Below are 25,471 nucleotides of genomic sequence, written 5' to 3'. Positions count from 1 at the left end.
GCCCCATTCCCCCAGCATCTAATTAGAAACCCCAGTCATTAAGGCCTTTGCCAATAATAGCCTGGGCACAGCTAATTAACACAGGTAATTAATGCATTAATAAAGACTAAGATTGACCCCCCAGTGCCCATGGCCCCTAACACCCAACTGATCCCCGCAGGGTAATTAATATGTTAAGGATAGCCTCACGGTAGCCACTCACCCTGCGGGAATGTCATTCGTATCAATAACGATCATTAATATCACTGGCATTACTATCAAAAAAGTATTAATTAACATCCCCCCTAATTAACATCAATAACGAGAGCCAATCACCCCTAATTAACATCATTCATACATAGCCCAGAGTTAATTAAATAACCAATAATCCCTCATTAATAAAGGGGCTACAATTAATAACCTCCAATATAATCAATACACCATACTCAGGAAACAGTCATTCAAAAGCCAACATGCCGGAAAAACCCATAATTAACATGGAGCCCATAATTAGCTTGTTCTGAATAATTAGCAAATTGATGACAGGCCATGATTAAAGGACTCATAAATATTAAATACTGCCTCAAAGGCCCATGGTAACAGATAAATAATCAATCAAAAGGCAACCAAGAGCCAGACAATTAGTGAACAATCTGAAATAACTAGTAAATATCCACAATATTTTGTTGTAAAGAAATAACCCATAAAACAGGCCTAATTAAATACATGATACTATTCATAAATAACCCACCAGACATAATAGAATAATACACAAAAGAAAAACGGCCACTTATAACAAAAGAACCACTGCCCAGAATACAGATTCACAGATTATTAATGATTATTGGCAGAATTCAATTTTATTTTGTTATAATTTTGATGGATCACATCAGTGTTTAGCCATTTTTTCTTGATTTAAATTGTGCAGAAAAAAGAGTTAAAAGCATTTTTTTCTAGTTTTACTTATTTAAATTTTCACCATTGTGGGAAATTAGAGCGGGATCGATAATGGGTGGGTGTCAGACAGTAATTATTTAATGATGGTAGACACTGAAATTCAAAAAGTTAAAGCTTTATAACTGATAAACACAAACGGTCACATGACAAAACATACACAGTCAATAGTCAGAAATCAAACTCCAATCATTTCTGAAGTAGTGGCTGTAACTTTCAATTATTATTGATGGAAAAGTTTTGTGTGTCTGCAGCGAAATCAATGTTTACTAATGTTGGCAATAAAAATCTGATCCTTCCAAGCCCAAAAATAATCCACAAAGGATGAATGGCCACTAATGACTGATGATAACTAAAGAAACCATATCAGAATAAGAAAAGGAGTACTTGTGGCACCTTAGAGACTAACCAATTTATTAGAGCATAAGCTTTCGTGAGCTACAGCTCACTTCATCAGATGCATATCGTGGAAACTGCAGCAGACTTTATATATACACAGAGAATATGAAACAATACCTCCTCCCACCCCACTGTCCTGCTGGTAATAGCTTATCTAAAGTGATCATCAGGTGGGCCATTTCCAGCACAAATTAGAGATTCATAGATTATAAAGCCAGAAGGGACCATTCCATCTGAGCTCCTGGATGACAGAGGCCAGAGAACTGCCCTAAATATTTTACATCGGTTATTGATAAAAATCAATGGTCAATTAGCAAATAATTAACACTATTTGTTAACAATATTTTATAGTTAAGTGGTTATACATAATTAATAATAAATATTTAATAGCTAATAAAGTAAATAACATTTCAGTCAATAGACTACCATCATTAAAGTGTTAAGAAATAAAAATCAATATTAAAAAGTTAATTAATCAAACATATTTGTTTCATTAATAAGGAACTTGATCACTTTTATCCAGCCATCACCATACATACCCTTCCACCCATCCATCCCCCGAACACCATCCATCCCTCTAGCTTCCCCCGCACTCTGCCTTCGATCAATCCATCCCCATACACACCCATTCATCCACACAACCCTCCCTCATCCCTCCCTCCATCCTCACACGCACTCACCCATCCCATTATCCATCCATGTCTCCATCCTTCTCCATCCATCTGTCCCTGGATCTATCCACCTACCCCCATTTACCCCTCCCTTCCAGGGCAGGCCGGCCAGAGCTAACTCCTCCTTGTCCGTGTCCTGCACAGCATGGATTGGTTCCATTGCAACCAGTGCTTCTGCCAAGATGGTGCTGACTTCTGCATCACCAGCTGTGGACACCTCTTCTGCAGGAAATGCTTTGCTGCAGGTGAGGTTCAGGGCATGCTCCGTGCTTTGCCCCCTGGGTTCTGAGGGGCAGGGAATGGGGTCCGGCCCCCTCCAGAAGCCTCTGGGACCATGCACATAGTGGGCCATCATTGGAGCCCCCTGAAAAATGCTTCAAAAATGTTTCCTTCAAAAACTAAATTTCTCTGAAAAATTTTCCCTCCCCCCAAAAATCATTGTTGATTCGTTTTGAGAAGAGATTTTCAACCATTGCATTTTTCTCAAAATTTTCCGCCTTGAAGATTAATTTTTTCTTTTAGAAAATCATTTTGATGAAGTTAAAGAGGAAACTGACATTTATCATTTAGCGACACAGGAAAATTCCTGTTTTCTGTGGTTTTTTAACTTTGCCCACCCTTGGCCCATTGGAAAAAGGAGGGGGAATGTTCAAACTATAAAGTTAAAGAAAGTGAGGGGGGAAACCCATATTTGCACCCTCACTAACTTTTTCTGACTGGAAAAATTGTGAAAATAATAGAAAATAGGGAAAATAGTTGGTGAGAGTTGCACTATTTCCCCCAACTCAAAAAATATGGGGGAATGGGGTGGGGGAGATGATAGAAAATCTCTTTTCCACCCTCTTTTCCGGGGGGGAAAGTAAAAAGCGAGTTCTTCCCCACATTTCACACATTTTTCTCCCACAGGAAAAGTGCAGAAATAGCTTTAAAAATGTTAAAAAGCGAGAGAAAGTACCTTTTTTAAAAAATCATCTTTTTCCAGTGGAAAAAATAAAGTAAAAAGGAAGCAAAAATGTTTTTTTCCTGCATTTTCTCTCACTTTCACACTCTCTGTTTCACTAGAAAACAAGGGAGGGGAATAGTAACAGAGTGCCTTGCCTGCACACACAAACTGTACTACTTCAACTCCCTGGCTTAGTTAAATCATTCTGTACAGAACTTGCAACCACAATAAAATAAAATAATAATAATCACTTGTTTCAACCCTTGCAGAGAAATGCCCCATTTGTGGAGTGACCTGCAAATATCTGTGTCTTGCCAATAATGTGAGTTGCTCTCCTCCTTTTCCACCATTCTCCCTTCCTTCTCTCGTCTACAAATGCAGGGTGATGCTGGTTTAACTAGAGATATGGTCTTTACCCAGTTGTGATTTCAATTTAGCATAAGGCTCTTTTGGAGTTTTAGCCCTGAACAATTTTGCTTTGGTTGTTTCAGGTCCCCAAAATGATCTGTTCATGTTGGCTCAAAAGCTCCAGGAGGATCCTGGTATATGGGCCTCTGACCACTTCAGGTGTCCACGGTCCTCCCTGAAAATCCCCCAGGAAGCCTGAAAGCAGTGCAAAGGACTCTGGGATGCAGGTCCACAGTGCAGCATATGTGGCTTGAAGGTGCCCTACCAAAATAGCCCATATCTGATGGTTGAGCTTTGAAAGGCTCTTCCATTCTTAATTGAAAGACTTCAACCCAAAATTGGAGATGTGCAAATTTGTGCAAGCCTTACCATCTTAATCCCAAGTCTTTTGTTGATTTGTTTCAAGTCCCAGCTTTCAGAGCCGCTGACCCAAGTAATCAAACATACCATGCATCAGCCCCTAGAATAACCATGATTGCCTTTCAAAGCATGAGCTTGTATGAGATCATAAATTGGGGGTTCTTTTCCTTTGCTTCAGTTGTATTCACATTGTCAAGCCTTCCACCCCAGTCATGAAGGCTAGAAACATAGGGATTTTTTGGTATAAATGAAAGCTGAAACTCTCCCATAATCACGGTGCTGTGGGTGCTGACAACTAGCAAAAAATCACAAAAGACTGTGCGGCTCGGGATAAAATCTCCAGAGCTTTCTAGCCTTAGGTTTTATTAAACTGAGGCACATATGTTTGTAGATATGTCTCTCTCGATCTTCATTCAGATGTGCCCCTCAGATGCCAGTCCCTTTTGCCTGGATTGCATCACTGGGGGTGTCATGATCCAAGCCGGGTGGGAGCTGCTCCGTACTTGCTTTGCCTATTTCTTTCTTGCCCACAGATGAAACCCCAAGAAAAGGTCTTTTTCAAGAACCCGGTGGAAACGGCCCTCAAATATCTGGCCCACATCTCCCAGGTAAGGGGTAGACAGGTCCCCATTGGAGGGGGCAGATCAGAGCCGGCACCCCCTAGAGGGGAAAGCCTCCATCCAAGGTAACTATAGGCCAGGAAACAATCCCGGGCTAAAGTATGAACATGCTATATGGGACTCAGTTGATGAAGACTTAAAGGACAGAGGTATAATCAACACCAGTCAGCATGGTTATATGGAAAACTGCTCAGCCAAACACACCTGACCTTCTTCTCTGAGGAGATCACAAGTTTTGTTGGTAAAGGTAACTGTAGATGTGACCGGATTTTGTAAGGTGTTTGACACAGCACCGCCTGACACCCTGATTAAAGAACGGGCAGGGATCCAATGTCAATGGTGTACATGTTAAGAACTGGCTAAGGGACAGATCTCAACAAATAGTTCTTGACGGGGAATCACCATCCAATGGGGACGTCTCTAGTGGGGTCGCACTGAGAGAGGTCAGCTCTAGGCCTGGCAATCTTCAACACTGTATAAGGAATAGCTACAGTGGATTTGTCAAGAACAATCATGCCAAACCAGCCTCCTTTGACAGGGTTACTGGCTTAACAGATGGGAGGCAGCCGTAAAGGTGATATGGCTTGATGTTAGTAAGGCTTTGACACAGCAAACTCGGGAAATCTGATCTTGATGATACTGCAGATGGGTGCACAACTGGCTGAAAGACCATCCTCAAATATGACAGGTTTCAGAGTAACAGCCGTGTTAGTCTGTATTCGCGAAAAGAAAAGGAGGACTTGTGGCACCTTAGAGACTAACCAATTTATTTGAGCATGAGCTTTCGTGAGCTACAGCTCACTTCATCGGATGCATCCTCAAATAGTAGCTATCTATGGTTCACTAGCAAACTGGGAGGGTGTATTAAGTGGTATCCCACAGGGGTCAGTCTTGGGTCGGGTCTGTCAAGGTTCCTTCCCCACTCTGAACTCTAGGGTACAGATGTGGGGACCTGCATGAAAAACCCACTACGCTTATTTTTACCAGATTAGGTTAAAAATTCCCCAAGGTACAAACTATTTTTCCTTTTGTCCCTGGACTTTATTGCCGCCACCACCAAGCGTCTAACAAATATAATCGGGAAAGAGCCTACTTGGAAATGTCTTTCCCCCCAAAATTCCCCCAAGCCGTACACCCCCTTTCCTGGGGAAGGCTTGATAAAAATCCTCACCAATTTGCATTGGTGAACACAGACCCAAACCTTTGGATCTTAAGAACAAGGAAAAAGCAATCAGGTTCTTAAAAGAAGAATTTTAATTGAAGAAAAAGTAAAAGAATCACCTCTGTAAAATCAGGATGGTAAACACCTTACAGGGTAATCAAATTAAAAAAACATAGAGAATCCCTCTAGGCAAAACCTTAAGCTACAAAAAGACACAAAACCAGGCGTATACATTCCATTCAGCACAACTTATTTGATCAGCCATTTAAACAAAAGAGAATCTAACGCATACCCAACTAGATTGCTTATTAACCCTTTACAGGAGTTCTGTATTCCTGCATTCCTGCTCTGGTCCTGGTAAAAGACAACACACACACAGAGAACCTTTTGTTTACCCCCCTCCAGCTTTGAAAGTATCTTGTCTTCTCATTGGTCCTTTTGGTCAGGTGCCAGCGAGGTTATCTTAGCTTCTTAACCCTTTACAGGTGAAAGGGTTTTTCCTCTGGCCAGGAGGGATTTAAAGATGGTTAGTCTTCCCTTTATATTTATGACAAGCCCCTCAAATCACAGATAGGGTGAAACGCTGGCTGTGATTTCTTCCTGGAGCTCAAGGAGAAAACAGAGTTAATAAGACACATGCACCTCTAAATATACTACCAAGTACATAAAGACTAACAATATTTTCCACATTTCAAGGATGATTTTAACCAGTTGATTCTTGGAAACTTTCATGGGAGAGTGCATCAGCCACTTTGTTAGAAGCTCCTGAGATGCATTGGATGTCGAAATCAAAATCTTGGAGAGTGAAACTCCACTGAATAAGATTTTTGTTATTTCCCGTGGCGGTATGAAGCCACTGTAGCGCAGCATGGTCGGTTTGCAGGTGGAAACGCCATCCCCAGATGTATGGGCGTAGCTTTTCTAGAGCGTAGACAATAGCTTAACATTCTTTTTCACTGACTGACCAGTTGCTTTCCCTCTCAGACAGCTTCTTGCTGAGAAACATTACAGGGTGGAATTCTTGATCCGGTCCTTCCTGCATTAAAACTGCTCCCACACCACGGTCGGACGCATCTGTGTTTACTAGGAACTGTTTGTCAAAGTCTGGGGCCCTTAGCACAGGGTCAGACATGAGTGTCACTTTAAGCTGGTTAAAGGCCTTCTGACACTCTTCGGTCCACTGAACGGCATTTGGCTGTTTCTTTTTGGTTAGGTCTGTCAGTGGGACGGCGATTTGGCTGTATTGCGGTACAAATCGCCTGTAATATCCGGCCAAGCCTAAGAAGGATTGAACCTGTTTCTTTGACCTTGGGACAGGCCACTTTTGGATAGCATCCACTTTGGCCTGTAGGGGGCTGATAGTTCCTTGACCCACCTGGTGTCCAAGGTAAGTCACTCTGTTTCAGCCTATTTGACCTTCTTAGCCTTAACAGTTAGTCCTGCCTCCCTTATGTGCTCAAGGACTTTTTGTAGATGTTCCAGGTGTTCTGCCCAGGAATCCGAAAATATGGCCACATCGTCAAGGTAGGCGACTGCATATTCTCCTAATCCCACTAGGAGACCATCTACAAGTCTTTGGAAGGTGGCGGGTGCATTCCACAGCCCGAAAGGGAGTACATTAAATTCATACAGCCCGAGATGTGTGGTGAAGGCTGACCTTTCCTTGGCAGATTCATCTAGTGGTACCTGCCAGTACCCCTTGGTTAAGTCCAAGGTAGAGATGAATTGGGCCCGTCCCAGTTTCTCTAATAGTTCATCTGTGCGTGGCATTGGATAGTTGTCTGGGTGAGTTACTGCATTTAGCTTACGGTAGTCCACGCAAAAACGTATTTCCCCATCTGGTTTGGGAACTAGAACCACTGGAGATGCCCGTGCACTGCCAGAGGGGCAGATTATACCCATCTGTAACATATCCTGGATCTCCCGGTCTATAGCAGTTTTAGCTTGAGGAGACACCCGGTAAGGTTGGACTTTAATTGGGTGAGCATTACCTATGTCAGTGGAGTGGTATGCCCGTTCAGTCAGTCCTGGGGTGGCTGAGAACGTCGGCGCGTAGCTAGTGCACAGCTCCTTGATCTGCTGTCGCTGCATACACCCAAGAGTCAGGGAGAGGTTCACCTCTTCCATACCACCAGCACTTTTCCCTTCGTAGTAGACACCTTCAGGCCACTCAGCGTCCTCTCCGCCCTGGGCTGTAAACTGACAAACCTTTAATTCTCTGGAATAAAAGGGCTTTAGAGAATTAATATGGTACACCTTAGGCTTTCGGTTGGAGGTGGGGAATGCTATGAGATAATTAACAGCTCCCAGGCGCTCCTGGGCTGTGAATGGCCCTTCCCACGATGCTTCCATTTTATGGGCCTGGAGCGCCTTTAAGACCATGACCTGGTCCCCTACTTTGAAGGAACGCTCTCTGGCATGTTTATCATACCAGGCTTTTTGCTCTTTTTGAGCATCCTGTAAGTTTTCTTTAGCAAGGGCTAAAGAGGTTCGGAGGGTGTTTTGAAGGTTGGTTACAAAGTCCAGAATGACAGGTTTCAGAGTAACAGCCGTGTTAGTCTGTATTCGCAAAAAGAAAAGGAGTACTTGTGGCACCTTAGAGACTAACCAATTTATTTGAGCATGAGCTTTCGTGAGCTACAGCTCACTTCATCGGATGCATACCGTGGATACTGCAGCAGACTTTATATACACACAGAGATCATGAGACAATACCTCCTCCCACCCCACTGTCCTGCTGGTAATAGCTTATCTAAAGTGATCATCAAGTTGAGCCATTTCCAGCACAAATCCAGGTTTTCTCACCCTCCAGCCCCCCACACACAAACTCACTCTCCTGCTGGTAATAGCCCATCCAAAGTGACAACTCTCTACACAATGTGCATGATAATCAAGGTGGGCCATTTCCTGCACAAATCCAGGTTCTCTCACCCCCTCACCCCCCTCCAAAAACCACACACAGAAACTCACTATCCTGCTGGTAATAGCTCATCCAAAGAGACCACTCTCCCTACAATATGCATGAAAATCAAGGTGGGCCATTTCCAGCACAAATCCAGGTTTTCTCATCCCCATACCCCCATACACACACAAACTCACTCTCCTGCTGGCAATAGCTCATCCAAACTGACCACTCTCCAAGTTTAAATCCAAGTTTAACCAGAACGTCTTGGGGGGGGGTAGGAAAAAACAAGGGGAAATAGGCTACCTTGCATAATGACTTAGCCACTCCCAGTCTCTATTTAAGCCTAAATTAATAGTATCCAATTTGCAAATGAATTCCAATTCAGCAGTTTCTCGCTGGAGACTGGATTTGAAGTTTTTTTGTTTTAAGATAGCGACCTTCATGTCTGTGATTGCGTGACCAGAGAGATTGAAGTGTTCTCCGACTGGTTTATGAATGTTATAATTCTTGACATCTGATTTGTGTCCATTTATTCTTTTACGTAGAGACTGTCCAGTTTGACCAATGTAAATGGCAGAGGGGCATTGCTGGCACATGATGGCATATATCACATTGGTGGATGTGCAGGTGAACGAGCCTCTGATAGTGTGGCTGATGTTATTAGGCCCTGTGATGGTGTCCCCTGAATAGATATGTGGGCACAGTTGGCAACGGGCTTTGTTGCAAGGATAAGTTCCTGGGTTAGTGGTTCTGTTGTGTGGTATGTGGTTGTTGGTGAGTATTTGCTTCAGGTTGCGGGGCTGACTGTAGGCAAGGACTGGCCTGTCTCCCAAGATTTGTGAGAGTGTTGGGTCATCCTTTAGGATAGGTTGTAGATCCTTAATAATGCATTGGAGGGGTTTTAGTTGGGGGCTGAAGGTGACGGCTAGTGGCGTTCTGTTATTTTCTTTGTTAGGCCTGTCCTGTAGTAGGTAACTTCTGGGAACTCTTCTGGCTCTATCAATCTGTTTCTTTACTTCTGCAGGTGGGTATTGTAGTTGTAAGAAAGCTTGACAGAGATCTTGTAGGTGTTTGTCTCTGTCTGAGGGGTTGGAGCAAATACGGTTGTATCGCAGAGCTTGGCTGTAGACGATGGATCGTGTGGTGTGGTCAGGGTGAAAGCTGGAGGCATGTAGGTAGGAATAGCGGTCAGTAGGTTTCCGGTATAGGGTGGTGTTTATGTGACCATTGTTTATTAGCACTGTAGCGTCCAGGAAGTGGATCTCTTGTGTGGACTGGACCAGGCTGAGGTGGAGGGTGAGAAAACCTGGATTTGTGCTGGAAATGGCTCAACTTGATGATCACTTTAGATAAGCTATTACCAGCAGGACAGTGGGGTGGGAGGAGGTATTGTCTCATGATCTCTGTGTGTATATAAAGTCTGCTGCAGTATCCACAGTATGCATCCGATGAAGTGAGCTGTAGCTCACGAAAGCTCATGCTCAAATAAATTGGTTAGTCTCTAAGGTGCCAAAAGTCCAGAATGTTAGTTCCTGGAGAAGGTGTAAACCCCTCCCATTGCTGCTTCATCAACTTTAATGGCCCCTTAACCTCATGGTCATATACAAGTTCAAATGGTGAAAACCCTACACTGGGATGTGGTACAGCTCTGTAGGCAAAGAGCAACTGCTGCAACACTAGGTCCCAATCATTGGAGTGCTCATTTACGAATTTACATATCATGGCCCCCAAAGTCCCATTAAATTTCTCCACCAGGCCATTTGTTTGATGATGGTAAGGGGTGGCAACCAAGTGATTTACCCCATGAGCTTCCCAAAGGCTTTCCATAGTTCCTGCCAGGAAATTAGTTCCTGCATCTGTGAGGATGTCGGAAGGCCAACCTACCCTGGCAAAAATGTCTGCTAGTGCCTGGCGCACACTTTTAGCCCTGGTGTTGCTTAGAGCTACTGCTTCCGGCCATCGGGTGGCAAAATCCATGAAAGTCAGTATGTACTGCTTTCCTCTGGGTGTCTTTTTCAGAAAAGGACCCAGAATATCCACAGCTACTCGCTGAAATGGAACTTCAATGATGGAGAGTGGCTTTGACCTGGTCTTGGGGTTTTCCCACTCTTTGGCGTACCTTACAAGACTGGACATAGGTAGAAACATCCTTGCCCATTCCCTCCCAGTGGAATGACCTCCCCAAATAGTCTTTGGTCCTGTTCACCCCAGCATGACCAGTAGGATGATCGTGGGCTAAGCTCAAGAGCTTGACCCAGTACTTAGTTGGAACTATCAACTGTCTCTGAGAATGCCAGTCTTCCTGGTGTCCACCAGAAAGAATTTCCTTGTATAAAAGTCCTCTTTCTACAACAAACCTGGATCGATTAGAAGAGCTGAGAGGCGGTGGGTTGCTCCGTGCCACCGTCCCAGCTCTCTGGAGGCTTTCATCTGCTTCCTGTTTGATCTGGAACTGTTCCCTTGATGCTGGAGACATCAGTTCCTCATTGGATTGTGGACCTAGGCTTGGTCCGTCTGGAAGCGATGTAGGGGATGGGCTGTTTCCATTGACTGTAAACTGCTCTCCACTTGTGCACTATGTTGGGTTTCAGGCTCCGGCTGAGCCTCTGGTGTAGGGTTATCGGCTGCTGCCGGTTCAGGTTCGGTGGGGCCCTCTGGTGTTGGGGTTGCAAGTACTGGATTCAGGGCTGGCAATGGGTCTGGTGCTGGTTGTTCCGCCAGTTCCAGTCCTGGGACTGGCTCTGTCTGGGTCTCTAAGACTGGATCCAGTACTGCTGTTACAGATGCTGGCATGGGGTCCGGTTCCATCACCTCCGACCGAATCCTGGTAGAAGTTTCCGGAACAGAGCTAGGAGTCATGGTTTGTTTAGCCTGGCTGCGGGTGACCATTCCCACCCTCTTGGCTAGCTTCACATGATTGGCCAAGTCTTCCCCCAACAGCATGGGGATGGGATAATCATCATAGATGTCAAAAGTCCACATTCCTGACCAGCCTTTGTACTGGACAGTCAACTTGGCTGTAGGCAAATTGAAAGAGTTGGACTTGAAGGGTTGAATTGTCACTTGGATCTCTGGGTCGATTAAATTTGGGTCCACTAAGGAAGCATGGATAGCTGACACTTGTGCTCCAGTGTCCCTCCATGTGGTGACCTTCTTCCCGCCCACACTCACAGTTTCCCTCTGCTCCAAGGGTATCTGGGAGGTATCTGGGCCTGAGGACGTCTTGTGTTATTCCGGTGCAATGAACTGTAATCAGTTGGGGTTCTTGGGGCAGTTGGACTTCACATGCCCCGACTCATTACATTTAAAACATTGTCCAGCTGACGGGTCACTGGGGTGAGGTGGGTTGCTGGAGAACAGTGTGGCAGGACGATAAGGTGTCTGGAGTATTCCTTGGTGTGTAGTTGGGGCCTTGGGCTGCCCCCGGTAGTAGGGTGTGGTCTGAGGGTGTCCCTTCTGGTATCCGCTCCAACTGCAACCAGGGTTGTTCCTCTCTACTCCCTCCACCCGTTTTGTTTCGGCTTGCCCCGCCTCTCTGGCGGTCTGGGACTGCTCGTATCGATCAGCATAAGAAGCAAGACTTTCTGCTGAGTCCATTTCCTTATCCCATAAACACTGTTTTATTTCCTCCTTGGACATATTCAGGAATTGCTCCTGAGCTATCAAATCACACATTCCGTCAAAGCTAGTGACACCCCTTCCTTGGATCCATTTATCTAACAGATCCCTCATCTGGTTTAGATAAGCCACAGTAGTTAGTCCAGGCCTTCTCTTAAGGGTTCAAAATTTTACTCTGTATGTTTCAGATGTAATTTGAAATTGCTTTAAAATCAAATCCTTGAACTTATTATAGTCACAAGCCTCATCAATTGGCATCTTATTGAATATGTCCAGAGCTCTTCCAGTTAATTTTGTGACCAATGTGGTCATCTTGTGAGCTTCAGGAATTTTATGGAGAGTGCACAGTCTCTCAAAGGTGAGAAAATATTCAGCAATATCACTGGATTCATCATACTGTGGACATAGTCTTTCCCATTTGTGGATTGGTTGGGAAGGATGGTTAGGGTTATCCAGTAGATTCTGCTCAGCCCTTACCTTCTCCATCTCCAGTGCATGCTTCCTCTCTTTTTCCCTCTCCTCCATTTCTTTTTCCTTTGCCTCCATAGCTCTCCTGTGGGCAGCCTCTTGTTTTTTTTCTCTCTCTCGCTGCCTCCCGTTCTCTCCTGTGGGCAGCCTCTTTCGCTGTTTCTGCCTTGGACTCTGTCACGTTTGCCTCTCTGTTTTTAACTAACTTTACACCCGAGAGTTAGAAATAAAACAAAACAAACAAAAAAAGTGGCTTGTAAAAAAATATATATATATAGGTTGTACTGTAACCGGATACCGATGTTCTCTGATAGTGATTGTCAGCCTACAGAAAAATCCTTTAAAAAAACAACTAACACCTTTGTCTCCAGGCAAATAGACAGAAAACCCCTCTAGTTGCTTTAGGTAAAAAAAAACCCCAAAAAACAACCCCCCTCTTCAGGTCTGTGAAGACTTGTGAATTTCCCTGCAGGAGGTTAACTACCCTGCCTTTAGGTAGAGAAAACTCCAGCTCACAAAAGACAATTCCCTTTTGTCCCTGCTCTGTCCCCCAAGCAGAGACACAAAAAACTCTAACTGCTTTCAGCTTAAAACCTGCTTTCCAGCAGCCCAAAGGGGAAAAAAATATTTCCTTTTAAAATCTGTGCTTCTGGTTCAAAAAATCTCAAAATGATTTCAAGTTAATCCTACCGCTCTGCCACCATGTCAAGGTTCCTTCCCCACTCTGAACTCTAGGGTACAGATGTGGGGACCTGCATTAAAAACCCACTAAGCTTATTTTTACCAGATTAGGTTAAAACTTCCCCAAGGTACAAACTATTTTTCCTTTTGTCCCTGGACTTTATTGCCGCCACCACCAAGTGTCTAACAAATATAACTGAGAAAGAGCCTACTTGGAAACGTCTTTCCCCCCAAAATCCCCCCAAGCCGTACACCCCCTTTCCTGGGGAAGGCTTGATTAAAATCCTCACCAATTTGCATAGGTGAACACAGACCCAAACCCTTGGATCTTAAGAACAAGGAAAAAGCAATCAGGTTCTTAAAAGAAGAATTTTAATTGAAGTAAAAGAATCACCTCTGTAAAATCAGGATGGTAAACACCTTACAGGGTAATCAAATTAAAAAAACATAGAGAATCCCTCTAGGCAAAACCTTAAGCTACAAAAAGACACAAAAATAGGAATATACATTCCATTCAGCACAACTTATTTGATCAGCCATTTAAACAAAACAGATTCTAATGCATATCTAACTAGATTGCTTATTAACCCTTTACAGGAGTTCTGACCTGCATTCTTGCTCTGGTCCCAGCAAAAGACAACACACACACAGAGAACCCTTTGTTCCCCCACTCCAGCTTTGAAAGTATCTTGTCTCCTCATTGGTCCTTTTGGTCAGGTGGCAGGGAGGTTATCCTAGCTTCTTAACCCTTTAGAGGTGAAAGGGTTTTTCCTCTGGCCAGGAGGGATTTAAAGGTGGTTAGCCTTCCCTTTATATTTATGACAGGGTCATATTCACATTAATGACTTGGATAATGGAACGGAGAGCATGCTTCTAAAATTTGCGTCTGTCACCAAGATGGGAGGGGTTGTAAGGGCTTTGGAGGACAGGATTACAATTCAAAATGACCTTGACAGATTGGAGAATTGGTCTGACTTCAGCCAGATGAAATTCAGCAAAGCAAATTCAAAGGACTTCACTTAGGAAGGAAAAAATCTAATGCACAGCTACAAAATAGGGAAGGGCTAGGTATGGAATAGCACGGCTGCAAAGGCACTGGGGGCTTGAGTGAATCATAGTGATGCAGTTGAGAAAAAGTCAAATATTCTGGGGCATATTAACAGGTACGTTGTCTATAAGATATGGGAGGTCATTATCTTGTTCTGCACAGCACTGGTGAGGCCTCAACTGGAGTACTGTGTCCAATTCTGGGCACCTGACTTTAGGAAAGAGGGGGACAAACTGGAGAGAGTCTAGAGGAAAGCACAAAAATGATCAAAGGGTGAGAAAACCTGACCTGCAAGGAAAAGTTAAGAAAACAGGGCATGTTTAGGCATGAGAAAAGAAGACTGAGAGGGGAGTGAGAACAGTCTTCAAATCTGGTGAGGGCTGCTATAAAGAGGACGGGGATCAATTGTTCTCTATGTTCACTGACTGTAGGAGAAGACTTAAGGGGCTTAGTCCACAGCAAGGGAGACTGAGGATTCCTGTTGGAGATTTTAAAGATCTGGTTGGACAAACCTGCATCAGGGCTGGTCTAGGTTTACTTGGTCCTGCCTTGGCAACGTTTCTAGGACACTGGGATGCTCCTCACTGATGGGAAGTCAGTATAAGATCACTGGGGTCAGGTCTGCTAATGCACCAAGGGTTGGTAGAGTGGGAAGTGGTGACGAGCCCATGGTGACCTGGATCACTGGGTGAGCTGGGCCCATTCCACCCAACGACATTTCAACCCAGACAAACATTAAGTTCTCCAGCCAGGATGGAGGCGCGCAGGCCAGGCCAGCAGGGACTCTAAAACGGACCCAGCGGTCAGGGTGGACACGCAGCTGAAAGCGAGCTCAGGGGGCTACACCGAAGACTCTGGAAGTGGAGTGGAGACCGATCAAGGCAGGTCGCATGCAGCTCTGGTGGGCTCCTGTGACAGGAAAGGGGCAGAGCTGAGCCTGGGGAACAACAAAGATGGAAGAGAAGCCACCAGTGAGCGCGCTCTGCTGAGTTATCAGAGAGGATTGAGTGGGGCCCAGACTCCGGGCAGGGTCCCACATCTTCGAAGGGGTGAGGCAGCCGAGGGAATTCGAGGTCAGGCAAAGATGCCTAGGTTAATAGCCAAGCTGGGGACTGGTTAATAATCAGTGCAAGGGCTTTGCTGGAACTCCTCCCACATGCCCCTACTAATTATTTACCCTAACGAAGCCAGATAAGGAGGGAGATGAATGGAGATGGAAAGTTAATCATCACAGGGGATTTTAGAGCTGTCAGCAGCACTTCTGATAGTCCCAGAGATTGTTCGCTTCTGGATCTCACCTCCTGAGCCAACCAGTCCCCCCTGTGGATCTGGATGGAGCTGGTGCCCACTAGAGGAGACAAGCCCCATGTCCCATTCCCTGCCTCCCCCAAAACCAGCCAGTCCCTGCTTTCGGGCCAGAGGGGACAGGCCCCATATTCCATTCCCTGCCCACCCCGCAAGCCAGCCAGTCCCCGCCCTGGGGCTGGATGGGAGCCAGCACCCCCTAGAGGGTCCGGCCTGTGCCCCATTCCCTGTGTCTGTCTCCCAGGTGTGGAGTTTCCAGCGGGCGCAGAGCGAGCGACTGCTCTCGTTCTACAAGGACAGGGCATCCCAGGCTGAGGGGTCCCTGCAGGAGGCACGCCAGAAACTCTCCACCCGCGACAGGTCAGAGCCCAGCCACTGGGGGTCACCAGGGACATATGACTCACCCCCATGTCCCCATCATGTGTGACACGCTGGTGGGCAGAGCACCCGCCATCCCTGGGGCATGGCTGGCATACGGCGCCTGGCCTGCTTGGCACAGCACGCACGAAGCCTGGCACTTGTGCATGCATCCCAGCATGTGGGGGCACCCAGGGGTGGGCAGATTGGGGCAGTGCCCAGCCCCTCTGACCCCATGTATCCTTCCCCTCCCCAGGGAGCTGGAGGCGCTGAGGCAGGAGAACGGCGAGCTGAAGAAATATCTGAGCATCCTCAAGGCGAGGGCTGTCTGTGTGTCTGACCATCTGTGTGTCCATCCATCTGTGTGTCATCCCCCCCAGTGTCTGTCCGTCCGTCGGTTTGTCATCCCACCCACTGTGTGTCCATCAGTGTTTCCTCCCCGCCCACTGTCTCTCTATCCGTTGGTGTGTCATCCCACCTGCTGTCTGTCCACCCGTCAGTGTGACATCCCGCCCGCTGTCTGTCCGTCTGTCTGTGTCTCATCCCGCCCGCTGTCTGTCCATCCTTCATGTGTCATCCCGCCCGTCTGTCCGTCTTTCTGTGCGTCCTCCCCGCCTGCTGTCAGTCCGTCAGTGTGTCATCTCGCCCGCAGTCTGTCCATCCATCAGTCATCCCCGTCCGCTGTCTGTCTGTCCGTCAGTCATCCCCATCCGCTGTCTGTCGGTCGTCAGTGTGTCATCCCGACCGCTGTCTGTCTGTCCATCAGTCATCCCCATCCGCTGTCTGTCGGTCCGTCAGTGTGTCATCCTGCCCGCTGTCTGTCGGTCCGTCAGTGTGTCATCTCGCCCGCAGTCTGTCCATCCATCAGTCATCCCCGTCCGCTGTCTGTCTGTCCGTCAGTCATCCCCATCCGCTGTCTGTCGGTCGTCAGTGTGTCATCCTGCCCGCTGTCTGTCGGTCCGTCAGTGTGTCATCCCGACCGCTGTCTGTCTGTCCATCAGTCATCCCCGTCCTCTGTCTGTCTGTCCGTCTGTGTCATCCCACCCACTGTGTGTCCATCAGTGTGTCATCACGCCCGCTGTCTGTCCGTCCATCTGTGTGTCATTCCTGCCCGCTGTCCATCCATCTGTCAGTGTGTCATCTCGCCCGCAGTCTGTCCATCCATCAGTCATCCCCGTCCGCTGTCTGTCTGTCCGTCAGTCATCCCCATCCGCTGTCTGTCGGTCGTCAGTGTGTCATCACGCCCGCTGTCCGTCAGTCCATCTGTGTGTCATTCCTGCCCGCTGTCTGTCTTCCTGCCCACTGTCTCTCCATCCTTCATGTGTCATCCCGCATGCTGTCTGTCCGTCTGTCTGTGTGTCCTCCCTGCCTGCTGTCTGTCCATCCGTCAGTGTGTCATCCCACCCGCTGTCTCTCCATCCTTCATGTGTCATCCCGCCCTCCGACCATCAGCGTTTCATCCCGCCCGCTGTCTGTCCGTCAGTGTGTCATCTGCCCACTGTCTGTCTGTCCGTCAGTGTGTCATCCTGCCCGCCGTCTGTCCATCTGTCAGTGTGTCGCCTGACTACTGTCTGTCTGTCTGTGCATTGTCCCGCCTGCTGTCTGTCCATCTGTGCCACTCACCCCATGGGCAGCCTGTGCCCCCGTCTCTCTGCTGCCCCCGGGACACACTAACCCCCCTTCTGCCCCTCTCTCTGCAGGCCTCGCCCAGCCGATGCCAGGGCAGCAGGTCAGCAAACCCCTCCTGGGCCCAGGGCATGTGACCTGGGGGGTCTGTGGGGCAGGAGTGGGGTCTGACATGGGAGCCTTGGGCAGTGGATGGGGAGTGGTGGGAGTGGGGGTGCCAGGTGGGAGGGTGTGGGGAGTTGGGGGCACTGGCAGTGGGGTGCTGTGTGTGGAGAGTTGAGGGCACTGGGGGTGGGATGGGGAGTTGCGGGCACTGGTCATGGGGTGCTGGGCAGGGAGTTGGGGGCACTGGGGTTGGGGTCCTGAGTGGGGGGGTGGGGAGTTGGGGCAATGGGGGCTGGGGTGCTGGGTGGGGGATGAGGAGTTGGGGGCACTTGTGGGGTGCTGGAGGAGGGTGGTGAGTTAGGGGCACTGGAAGTGGGGTGCTGGGTAGGAAGCTGGGGGGCACTGGGGTGTGGTGCTGGGCAGGGAGGTGGGAGTGGAGTGCTGGGTGGGGATGGGGAGTTGGGGGCACTGGGAGTGGGGTGCTGGGCGGGGGTGGGGTGGGTGGAGTGCTGGATGGGGGTATGGGGAGTTGGGGCACTGGAGGTGCCCCATCCTCTCAGCCCTGAGTTGTGTCCCTTTCCTTTGGGCAGGGGCAGCACCCCCCGGCCGGTTGGCATCACCTCCCCCTCACAGAGTGGTAAGGAGAACCCTGGGGCGGGCACCAGGGAGCCTCCTTGAAATAGGACAAATGTGACAAGTGTGTGAAGGCATGGTGGGGGCAGTGAGTGTGCAAAGGTGGGGGTGCGCATAGGCGCTGGGCATGTGAGGGCCGGGGATGCTGGGAATGTGAGGTGGGTGTTGTGGCACAGTGGGTGTGCAAGCGCTGAGGGGTCTTGTGGGGGAATGGGTGTGTGAGAGTGGGGGGTGTCCACTGGGTGGTGGGCATGCAAGGTTGGGGGGTGCCCACAGGGTCTTGGGTGTGCCCACAGAGTGGTGGGCATATGAGGGCCAGGAGTGCCCACAGACAGCAGGCATACCAGGGCCAGGGGTGCCTGTGGGGTGGTGGGCCTGCAAGGGGTACCCGTGGGGCAACGGGTGTGCGAGGGCAGTGGGGGATGGCGGGTGTGTGAATGGGGGTGGGGCACTGGACTCCCTGTCTTCACCTGGCGCTGGAGCTAATGCCCGTCCCTCCTCGCAGGTGCCCCGCGGCCCCGCACCCAGCTCTGCAGCCAAGTGGTCAGGTGAGCGTGCATGTGTGCGTCTCTGCCCCCTGCTGGCGGGGCTGAGCCCTGCGGGGTGTGTGTGTCCCCCTGTGTCCCTTGCTGGCAGAGCTGAGCCCTGCTATGTATGTGCCCATGCAGGGGGTGCCCCCCGTGACCCATGTAACGAGGTCTCTCCCCCCACAGCCGCTCCTCCTCACTGGAGTCCATCCCCTACCGCCTCTCCAGCACCCCCAGCTGGCCGGTGAGTCACCCGCGTGCCCCTTGGGGAGTGGGAGGCCTGTGGGGGGGCCTGGGGACTACACAGGGTATGGGGGGCATGAGGGCCGTGCAGGAGCTGGGGGCCATGGGGGGTGTGTGGGGTGCCTGGGAACCACAGGAGCTGTGGGGGAGCATGGGGGGGGCTGCCCGGGCACCCCACTCTGACTCACTCCATCTCTCCTTTTCCCAGCAGGCTGCAGGAGCTGCCCAGACCCCCACTGGCTCCAGCATCGGTGAGAGGACTGGGGGGCCAGCTAGCTCAGGGGGCCCCAGAGGGGCAGCCCCCACAGCAGTCTGAGAACTGACCTCAGCTTGGCCCAACTGTGTTCACAGGGATGAGGCCTCAGAGCCATGGCTGCCCCCCCCCCACCTCCCCACCAGGGGACTGGATCGCTCCCCACCTTTCCCTGCCCAATTTCACTCTCCCTTCTCAGGGCTGGGCCCCCCCAAATCCATGACACCCCCCCTAAACTGTCTGCCCTCTGCTCTGCAGCCACCCCGTCTCCAGCCTCCACCCAAAGCCTGTCCTACTGGTGAGTGTGTGTGTGTGTGGGGTGCCCCTGCATCCCCCTAGGGAGCACGGGCTGTGGGGCTGGGATTGCCCCAGGTGGGGGGGTGTCTCTGGGACTCAGATTACCCAGTGGGGGGGTGGTCTATGGGGCTGGGATTCTCTGGTTGTGGGGGTCTGGGACCTAGGATTCCCCCAGGGGGGGGTCTCTCTGTTTCTTCCCCCCTCCACTAACTTCCCTCTCTTCTCCCCCCAGGGCCTCCTCCTCCTCCAACCAGACCCCTGGGCTAGGCACCTTCCCCTTGCGCCCCCCTGGGCAGGGGCCAGTGGAAGGTGAGGCTGGGCAGGGCCGGGGCCCCCCCACGCTGGCACCAAGCATCTTCGCAGGTGAGCCAGGGGGATGAGACACAGGACCCACAATGGCAGCCAGGCCCCCCCAACTCAGCCAGCCCCACACCCCCGTCCCTGGGAGACCTGGGGAGGGATGGGAATGAGAGGGTCAGGGGATGCCCCTCCCAGCCCCATAGCAGGGGTCCACAGGGCATCCCCAATCTGCCCCACTAACCCTTCCCATCTGCCTAACAGATCTGAGAGAGAGGGGCACCCCTCGGGGGAGCCAAAGCGCAGAGAGACCAAGACCCCATACAGGTGAGCGGGGGGCAGGGGAGACTGGATTCGGAGGTGGGGTAGGGGTCAAGCTGGGGGGCTGAACAGGCTGGGGGTTAAGCTGGAGGGTGCTCGGGAGCAGAGTGGGCTGGGGATGGGGGGCTCAGACTTAGGATGTCCTGTCTGCAGCATTCTGGGTAATTTCTTCTCTCCCCCAGCTAAGGTTCACCCCCCAGCTCACCCCCTCCCAGCATGGCAGGTGAGTGAGACTGGATTACGGGGTCACCCCCCACACAGAGGGGTCTGACAGAGGGGAGCTCAGAGGGTGGCGACGACCCTAGACAGAGGGGTCTGGGGGAGGGGGCCTCAGAAGGGGGTGAGCCCCCAAAAGAGGGGTCTGGGGAGGGGGGGCTCAGAGGGGAGGGACCCCTCCCAGGGGCTGTTCTGTCTCTTCACTAGGATTCTCTCCCCGCAGGCCCCCCAGTGCCAGCCGGGCCCCCCAGCTGTAGCATGTGGGGCACAGAAACTGCCCAGGGCTCCCCCAGCACCCAACGGACTCTACCCCTGCAGCCCCCTAGGGGACCGGAGTGACTGTGCCGCGGTGCGGTGGGAGGTACAGCTAGGGGAGCCTCCCCCACCCTGTCACACTCCCTAACAGCCCCCCCCATACTACCCCCGCTGGCCCGGCCCAGGGGTCCCCCCATTTCCTCCAACTCCCCATGCACCTGCCTCCCCACCCAGCCAGCCCCAGGGCCAGGCCTGTTATCCCCACCCCCCAGCTGGGATCAGAGACACTTGGGGGCACCCCCACTGGAGCCCAGACTCCCCCCGCAGGTTGACAATAAATGTTGGGCTTTACCAACTGGGGTGTTGCGTGTTTTGGGGGAAAGAACTGAAACTCAGCTGTAACCCCCCTGCCCCTTACCCTGGGGGGATGTAACGCTCTTCCCTGCCCCCCCAGCCGCTCTTCCCCTGCCCTGGGGGGCTCTGCTGGGGGAAGGGTTGGATGGTTTGACTGTGGGTTTTTGGGGGGTGAACCCCAACCTCCCAGAGCCCTAGTGGGAGGGGGTGAGGCCAGGGAGTGGGGCAAGGGGGCAACAGGGATGGCAGGAGCCGGGCGCGGAAGGAGAAGGAGGGTGTGGGGAAGAGGAAATGAGGGCGGAGAGGAGAGAGGAAGGGGAGACGGGAGACCCACCCCCACTGAGTGTCAGGGACCCCTCCCCACTGTCGTGCGCTAGCTACCAACGAGGGAACAAGAACTGAGAACGTAAGTGAATGAATGAACCAAAGCCCTGCTCCCCCGTGCCCTCCATCCAGGACCCTCCCCCCCCCGCCAATCAGACACAGGCCACAGGCGTGGGGTTCAACTTCAAACCTCGTTTAACTCCCCATCGGCAGGGCGTTATAAATTAACAACTCCAGAAAGGACCGACAGCCGCCAGGGAAAGTCAGTCCCGCGCCCGCTCTCCGCTGCCCAGTTTTCTGTGCCCTCGCTCCTGCCCCAGTTTGTAAAACCAAACCCAGGGAGCCCCCGACAGACCAGCTCCCACCCCCACCCAGCTCCCTCCACACAAGTGTCTCTGGGGGACAGGGCCGTAACATGATCTAGAAGGGGGGGGAGGGATGAACCAGGGCAGACTCTAGAAACAGAGGCGCCTGAAGGAGGGGGGAGAGGTGGGGGGAAGTCTGGAGAAGGGAGCATACCTGAATCCAGACAACTGGTCGGAAGGTACTGGGTTCTAGAGCACAAACCAGTAACCAGACAACATAGATTCTAGAGTTGGGGACTAGGAGTGAAATGGTACCTGGGTTCTAGAGCACAGTAGAGGAAACCGGACACTTGGGTTCTAGGTCAAGAGCTCCAGGTTCTAGGGTCTGTGGCAGAGCTTGGGGGTGGCCCTCTGTTCTAGAAGAGGAAGAGGACCAGGGTGTGATTGGGATTCTAGAACACGGGCGGGGGAACGGGGCTCTAGATTCTAGAACAGGGAGGAACCAGTACTTTGTTCTAGATCACCAAGATGAGGGGGGAAGGAACCCAGATCTGGAACCTGAGGCACGGAGAGCAAATTACAACAGTGAGCTATGAAGCAGAACTGCATGACACCAAGTTCCAGAACAGAAAGGGAAAAGAACCTGGGACCCGGGTTCTAGAGCTGGGGAGAGGCAGGGGGGAACGTGGGGCCCAGGACTGGAGAGGGAGGGGGAACTAGATGCAAGACCCAGATCTGAGTTCTAGAGCAGAGGGAAGAACTAGACAGAGCAGGGCCCCAGTGCACGGGTCGGTTCCCCCGAACCTCCGCCCTCCCGGGAGTCTCTGAAACTCCTCATTCCTGGGCGCCCCAGATCCTCTTCCTCTGGCTCGTCCTCCTCCTCCTCCCCGTCGTCCTGCACCATGAGCCCGGCCTCCTCGTCCTCATCCTCGGGCTCCTCGCCTAGGCACACCACCACTTCGGCCGGCTCGGGCGAGCGGGAATAGAACCAGTTCAGCACCTGCTGGGCCCCCATGCCCGACTCGCGGCACAGGGCTGGCAGGTCGTCCTGGCGCAGCTGCTGCCCGGGCGGCCCAGTACCGCTCCAGCGGGCCCGTGTCCGTGCGGGGCCCCGGGGCTCCAGGGCAGCGGCGGGGGGCACGGTGTTATCCCAGAACCACCGCAGGTGCCCGTGCTTGAGGGCGTAGCGGGTGTCCCCGAACCACTGGATGATCTCTGCCCGCGGCAGGCCGGTGATCCGCTCCAGCCACTGGTAATCCTCCCGTCGTGCCCACTGGCACCGCAGGAAGAATGACTTCAGCACCGCTAGCTGCTCCTTGCTCTTCCGCCGGCTCTTGCGCTGCCGCTGGGCCTCCAGGGTGCCGTGGGGGGTGGCCGGGCCGGGCCCCACACCTCGGGCCCATTGGCGGCAGCTCCAGAGGAGGGCGGCGCGACGTCAGCCACCCCCAGCCGGCAGGGCTTGCTGAGGTCCCAGGCGGTGTCCAGGTGGCTGGCGCTGGCTGGAGGATCTGCCCAGGCCCGGCACGGAGGGGGCGGCGTGGGGAAAAAGGCTGGGGGGGTGGTGTCAGCATTTCTTTGGCTTTGGGTTGTGGGGGCCGCAGAAGCTCTCCCCGGCTCTGGGGGCCCCTGGGCTGCAGCCGAACAGCTCCCCGGGGATTCCTGGGGGCTTGGCTTTGTGGTGAGCGGCTGCAGGGGCCTCCCTGCCGCCTGGGGCCTTGCCAGTTTGCGTCAGGGGGTTGCTGGGGGCCAGCAGGGCCCCAAAGGCCGGGCGGTTCCTGGCGGCAGGCCAGCCCGCGCCCCGCGTCTCCTCGATCTCCTCAGCACTCCAGCTGATGCCGCAGCGCAGCCGCTGGGGCCATGAACCAGGCCTTGACCTTCTCCAACTGCAGGCCATGGCGCAGGCAAAGCAGCGCCAGGTCAGCCAGGCTGGGGTAGGGGAAGTAGCTGAAGGCCTGGCGCAGCGGCTGGTGGCCGTCCAGCTCGCTGGTCTGGGACGCCTGGGTCCACACCAGCTGCAGGTCCCTCCGAGATGGGCGGCAGGCAGATGAGGGCCGCTGGCGAGCCGGGGCGGCCTGGCGACTCCTTGTTGGGGGGCATGGCTGGCCCTGCCACCGGGGGGTCCTTGGCCTGGGGCTTCCGGGGCCAGCTGGCCCCACGGGGGACAGCTGTGGGGAGAGAGAGAGTGTGAGACACAATGAGCAGGAGACACCAAGGAGGGCGGTGTGGGGGTGCCCCAGAGCTCTATGGGAAGCCAGGCAATCTCCTCCCCCCAGGGGGTGGTTTGGGGGTGATTGCTGCCCCCCCCGCCCCAGACAGCAATGGGGAGCGAAGGCTCTTACCTGCCGTAAGGGGGTCTGAACCCCAAATTGTCAGCCCCACGTCCCCCCAGGGAGCCTGAGACCTGAGAAGAGAGACACATGCCGGTGAAAGGGATGGGGATAGAACCCAGGAGTTCTGACTCCCAGCTCCCTCCCTTCCCTAAGTTACTAGACCCCTGCTACCCTTGCAGAGCTGGGGATAGAACCCAGGAGTCCTGGCAGCCACCCCCCACCAGGCAGGAAACACAAAGCACAGTTCTTGCCTCAAAGAACTCAGAAACATTCAAATAATGAAATGAAATACATACCCAGGAATTCATTTCCATCATATTTCAGGGGACTCAAGGACCAGCTCCTACCTTCTTTAGCTAATTAGGGCCAATTACATCTTCGGGTCAGTCGTTAGCTAGGGACATAGCTGATCGGTCCTTAAAATAAGTTTTCTGGGGCAGCAATCGTGCTTGTGTGTCTGTGACAAGGCTGCCGAGATGCTAGGACAAGACACACAATAATTACTAATAATGCAATTTGTTTTAATGCGTAATTACTGGCTAAGAAATAAGCGAACCCCGATTGCATTACTTGGTGATTAGCTTCAAGAAAGGATTGCTCAGTGATGAACTGACTGGTTAACAATTAAAGAAACAGTCAAACTGTTATAAAAATAATTAGCTCGTGGAAAGGATTGCTTGATTATTGACTGGCTAATTAAATAATTGACCAATAATTACTAATTAGTCACTAATACCACAAAATATTTGACCGGTAATTTGGAAACTGGAGGGTCGTGCATTTCTTCGCTTATGGAAGCCGGGCGCCGGGCGTTATCCAAGCCCACGCTGGTTGCTTCTCCGTCTTTCTGTAATGCTGCGGCCGACCCACTCCGACGCTGCCAGGGAGGCTCTAGGCAGCAGGGACTGTAACCACCCTACCGAGAACTGGCATGGCTGCTGGGCACTTCGAAGTAGGCTAACGAGCCCCGAGCTCGGCTGGCCCCCTTGAGTTCAGTGCAAATGGCTTACTGCGTGTGCTGCTTCTGAGAGCCCCCAGCTCCGACCGCTCCTAGAAATCGCTCCCAACGCCCCTGGTCTTCGCTGCACCCTAGAGCCGTGCGATCAAGTTGAGATGGATCCGCATTGGTAACCTCTTCCTGATCACATCTGGCTGCTTGCCGTCGTAAGCGACTAATGGGCCAGGTTCCCATGGAAGGGCCATTTAAGCAACAATCCATCAGCACCTTCGGCCGAAGTGTCCACGGCGCAGCCAGCTTCGTCTTCCAGATGTTGCTCATGGTGGAGCTTCGTTTCCGTGATGCAGGCAAATGCATGATGCTCTTGCTCTTCCAGGAGATGCCGCTAGCTTTGTAGCATCGTTTCCATTGTGTGGGCAACAACCTGGCGCCAGGGGTCCCCCTGCAGCTGCCACTGGCATTGAAGAGGCATCTCCATGGTGCGAGCTTGCTGCTGGCGCGCTCTCTGCGCTACCAACTGACTGGCGCATTTACTCTGAGATAGCGCGT

The 25,471-nt window shown here is 51.7% G+C and overlaps 2 protein-coding genes across 2 annotated transcripts; one reads left to right on the top strand and one right to left on the bottom strand.

The window, feature by feature from the left end:
- Positions 1 to 1,820: 1,820 nt before the first annotated feature.
- On the top strand, positions 1,821 to 20,248 carry RNF212B (ring finger protein 212B). The gene is made up of 13 exons (XM_073326981.2): positions 1,821 to 2,248; positions 3,216 to 3,268; positions 4,248 to 4,322; positions 15,766 to 15,881; positions 16,135 to 16,195; positions 17,579 to 17,607; positions 18,200 to 18,246; positions 18,748 to 18,790; positions 18,956 to 19,013; positions 19,221 to 19,263; positions 19,524 to 19,563; positions 19,795 to 19,925; positions 20,124 to 20,248. The coding sequence occupies exons 1-13, from the start codon at positions 2,149 to 2,151 to the stop codon at positions 20,246 to 20,248; spliced, it is 921 nt and encodes a 306-aa protein (XP_073183082.2). The 5' UTR covers positions 1,821 to 2,148.
- A 1,258-nt stretch (positions 20,249 to 21,506) lies between these two features.
- HOMEZ (homeobox and leucine zipper encoding) lies at positions 21,507 to 25,279 on the bottom strand. Its single transcript, XM_078848194.1, is given in 9 exon segments — positions 21,507 to 22,697; positions 22,699 to 22,749; positions 22,752 to 23,005; positions 23,008 to 23,299; positions 23,301 to 23,486; positions 23,488 to 23,655; positions 23,657 to 23,799; positions 23,974 to 24,112; positions 25,190 to 25,279. Coding segments are annotated over 9 exon segments (1,626 nt in total). The 3' UTR covers positions 21,507 to 22,394.
- Between the last annotated feature and the right edge of the window lie 192 nt (positions 25,280 to 25,471).

Source organism: Lepidochelys kempii, chromosome 13 (genome assembly GCF_965140285.1).
Source record: "Lepidochelys kempii isolate rLepKem1 chromosome 13, rLepKem1.hap1, whole genome shotgun sequence".
NCBI lineage: Eukaryota > Metazoa > Chordata > Testudines > Cheloniidae > Lepidochelys > Lepidochelys kempii.
This window is presented reverse-complemented; position numbering and strand designations above follow the sequence as displayed.

Bases quoted from the DNA above. Each gene is read 5' to 3' on its own strand.
- RNF212B (XM_073326981.2), top strand. From the start codon at position 2,149: ATGGATTGGTTCCATTGCAACCAGTGCTTCTGCCAAGATGGTGCTGAC. The intron at 17,608-18,199 runs GTCAGCAAACCC...TCCTTTGGGCAG, and splicing joins AGCCGATGCCAGGGCAGCAG to GGGCAGCACCCCCCGGCCGG. The intron at 18,247-18,747 runs GTAAGGAGAACC...CCCTCCTCGCAG, and splicing joins CACCTCCCCCTCACAGAGTG to GTGCCCCGCGGCCCCGCACC.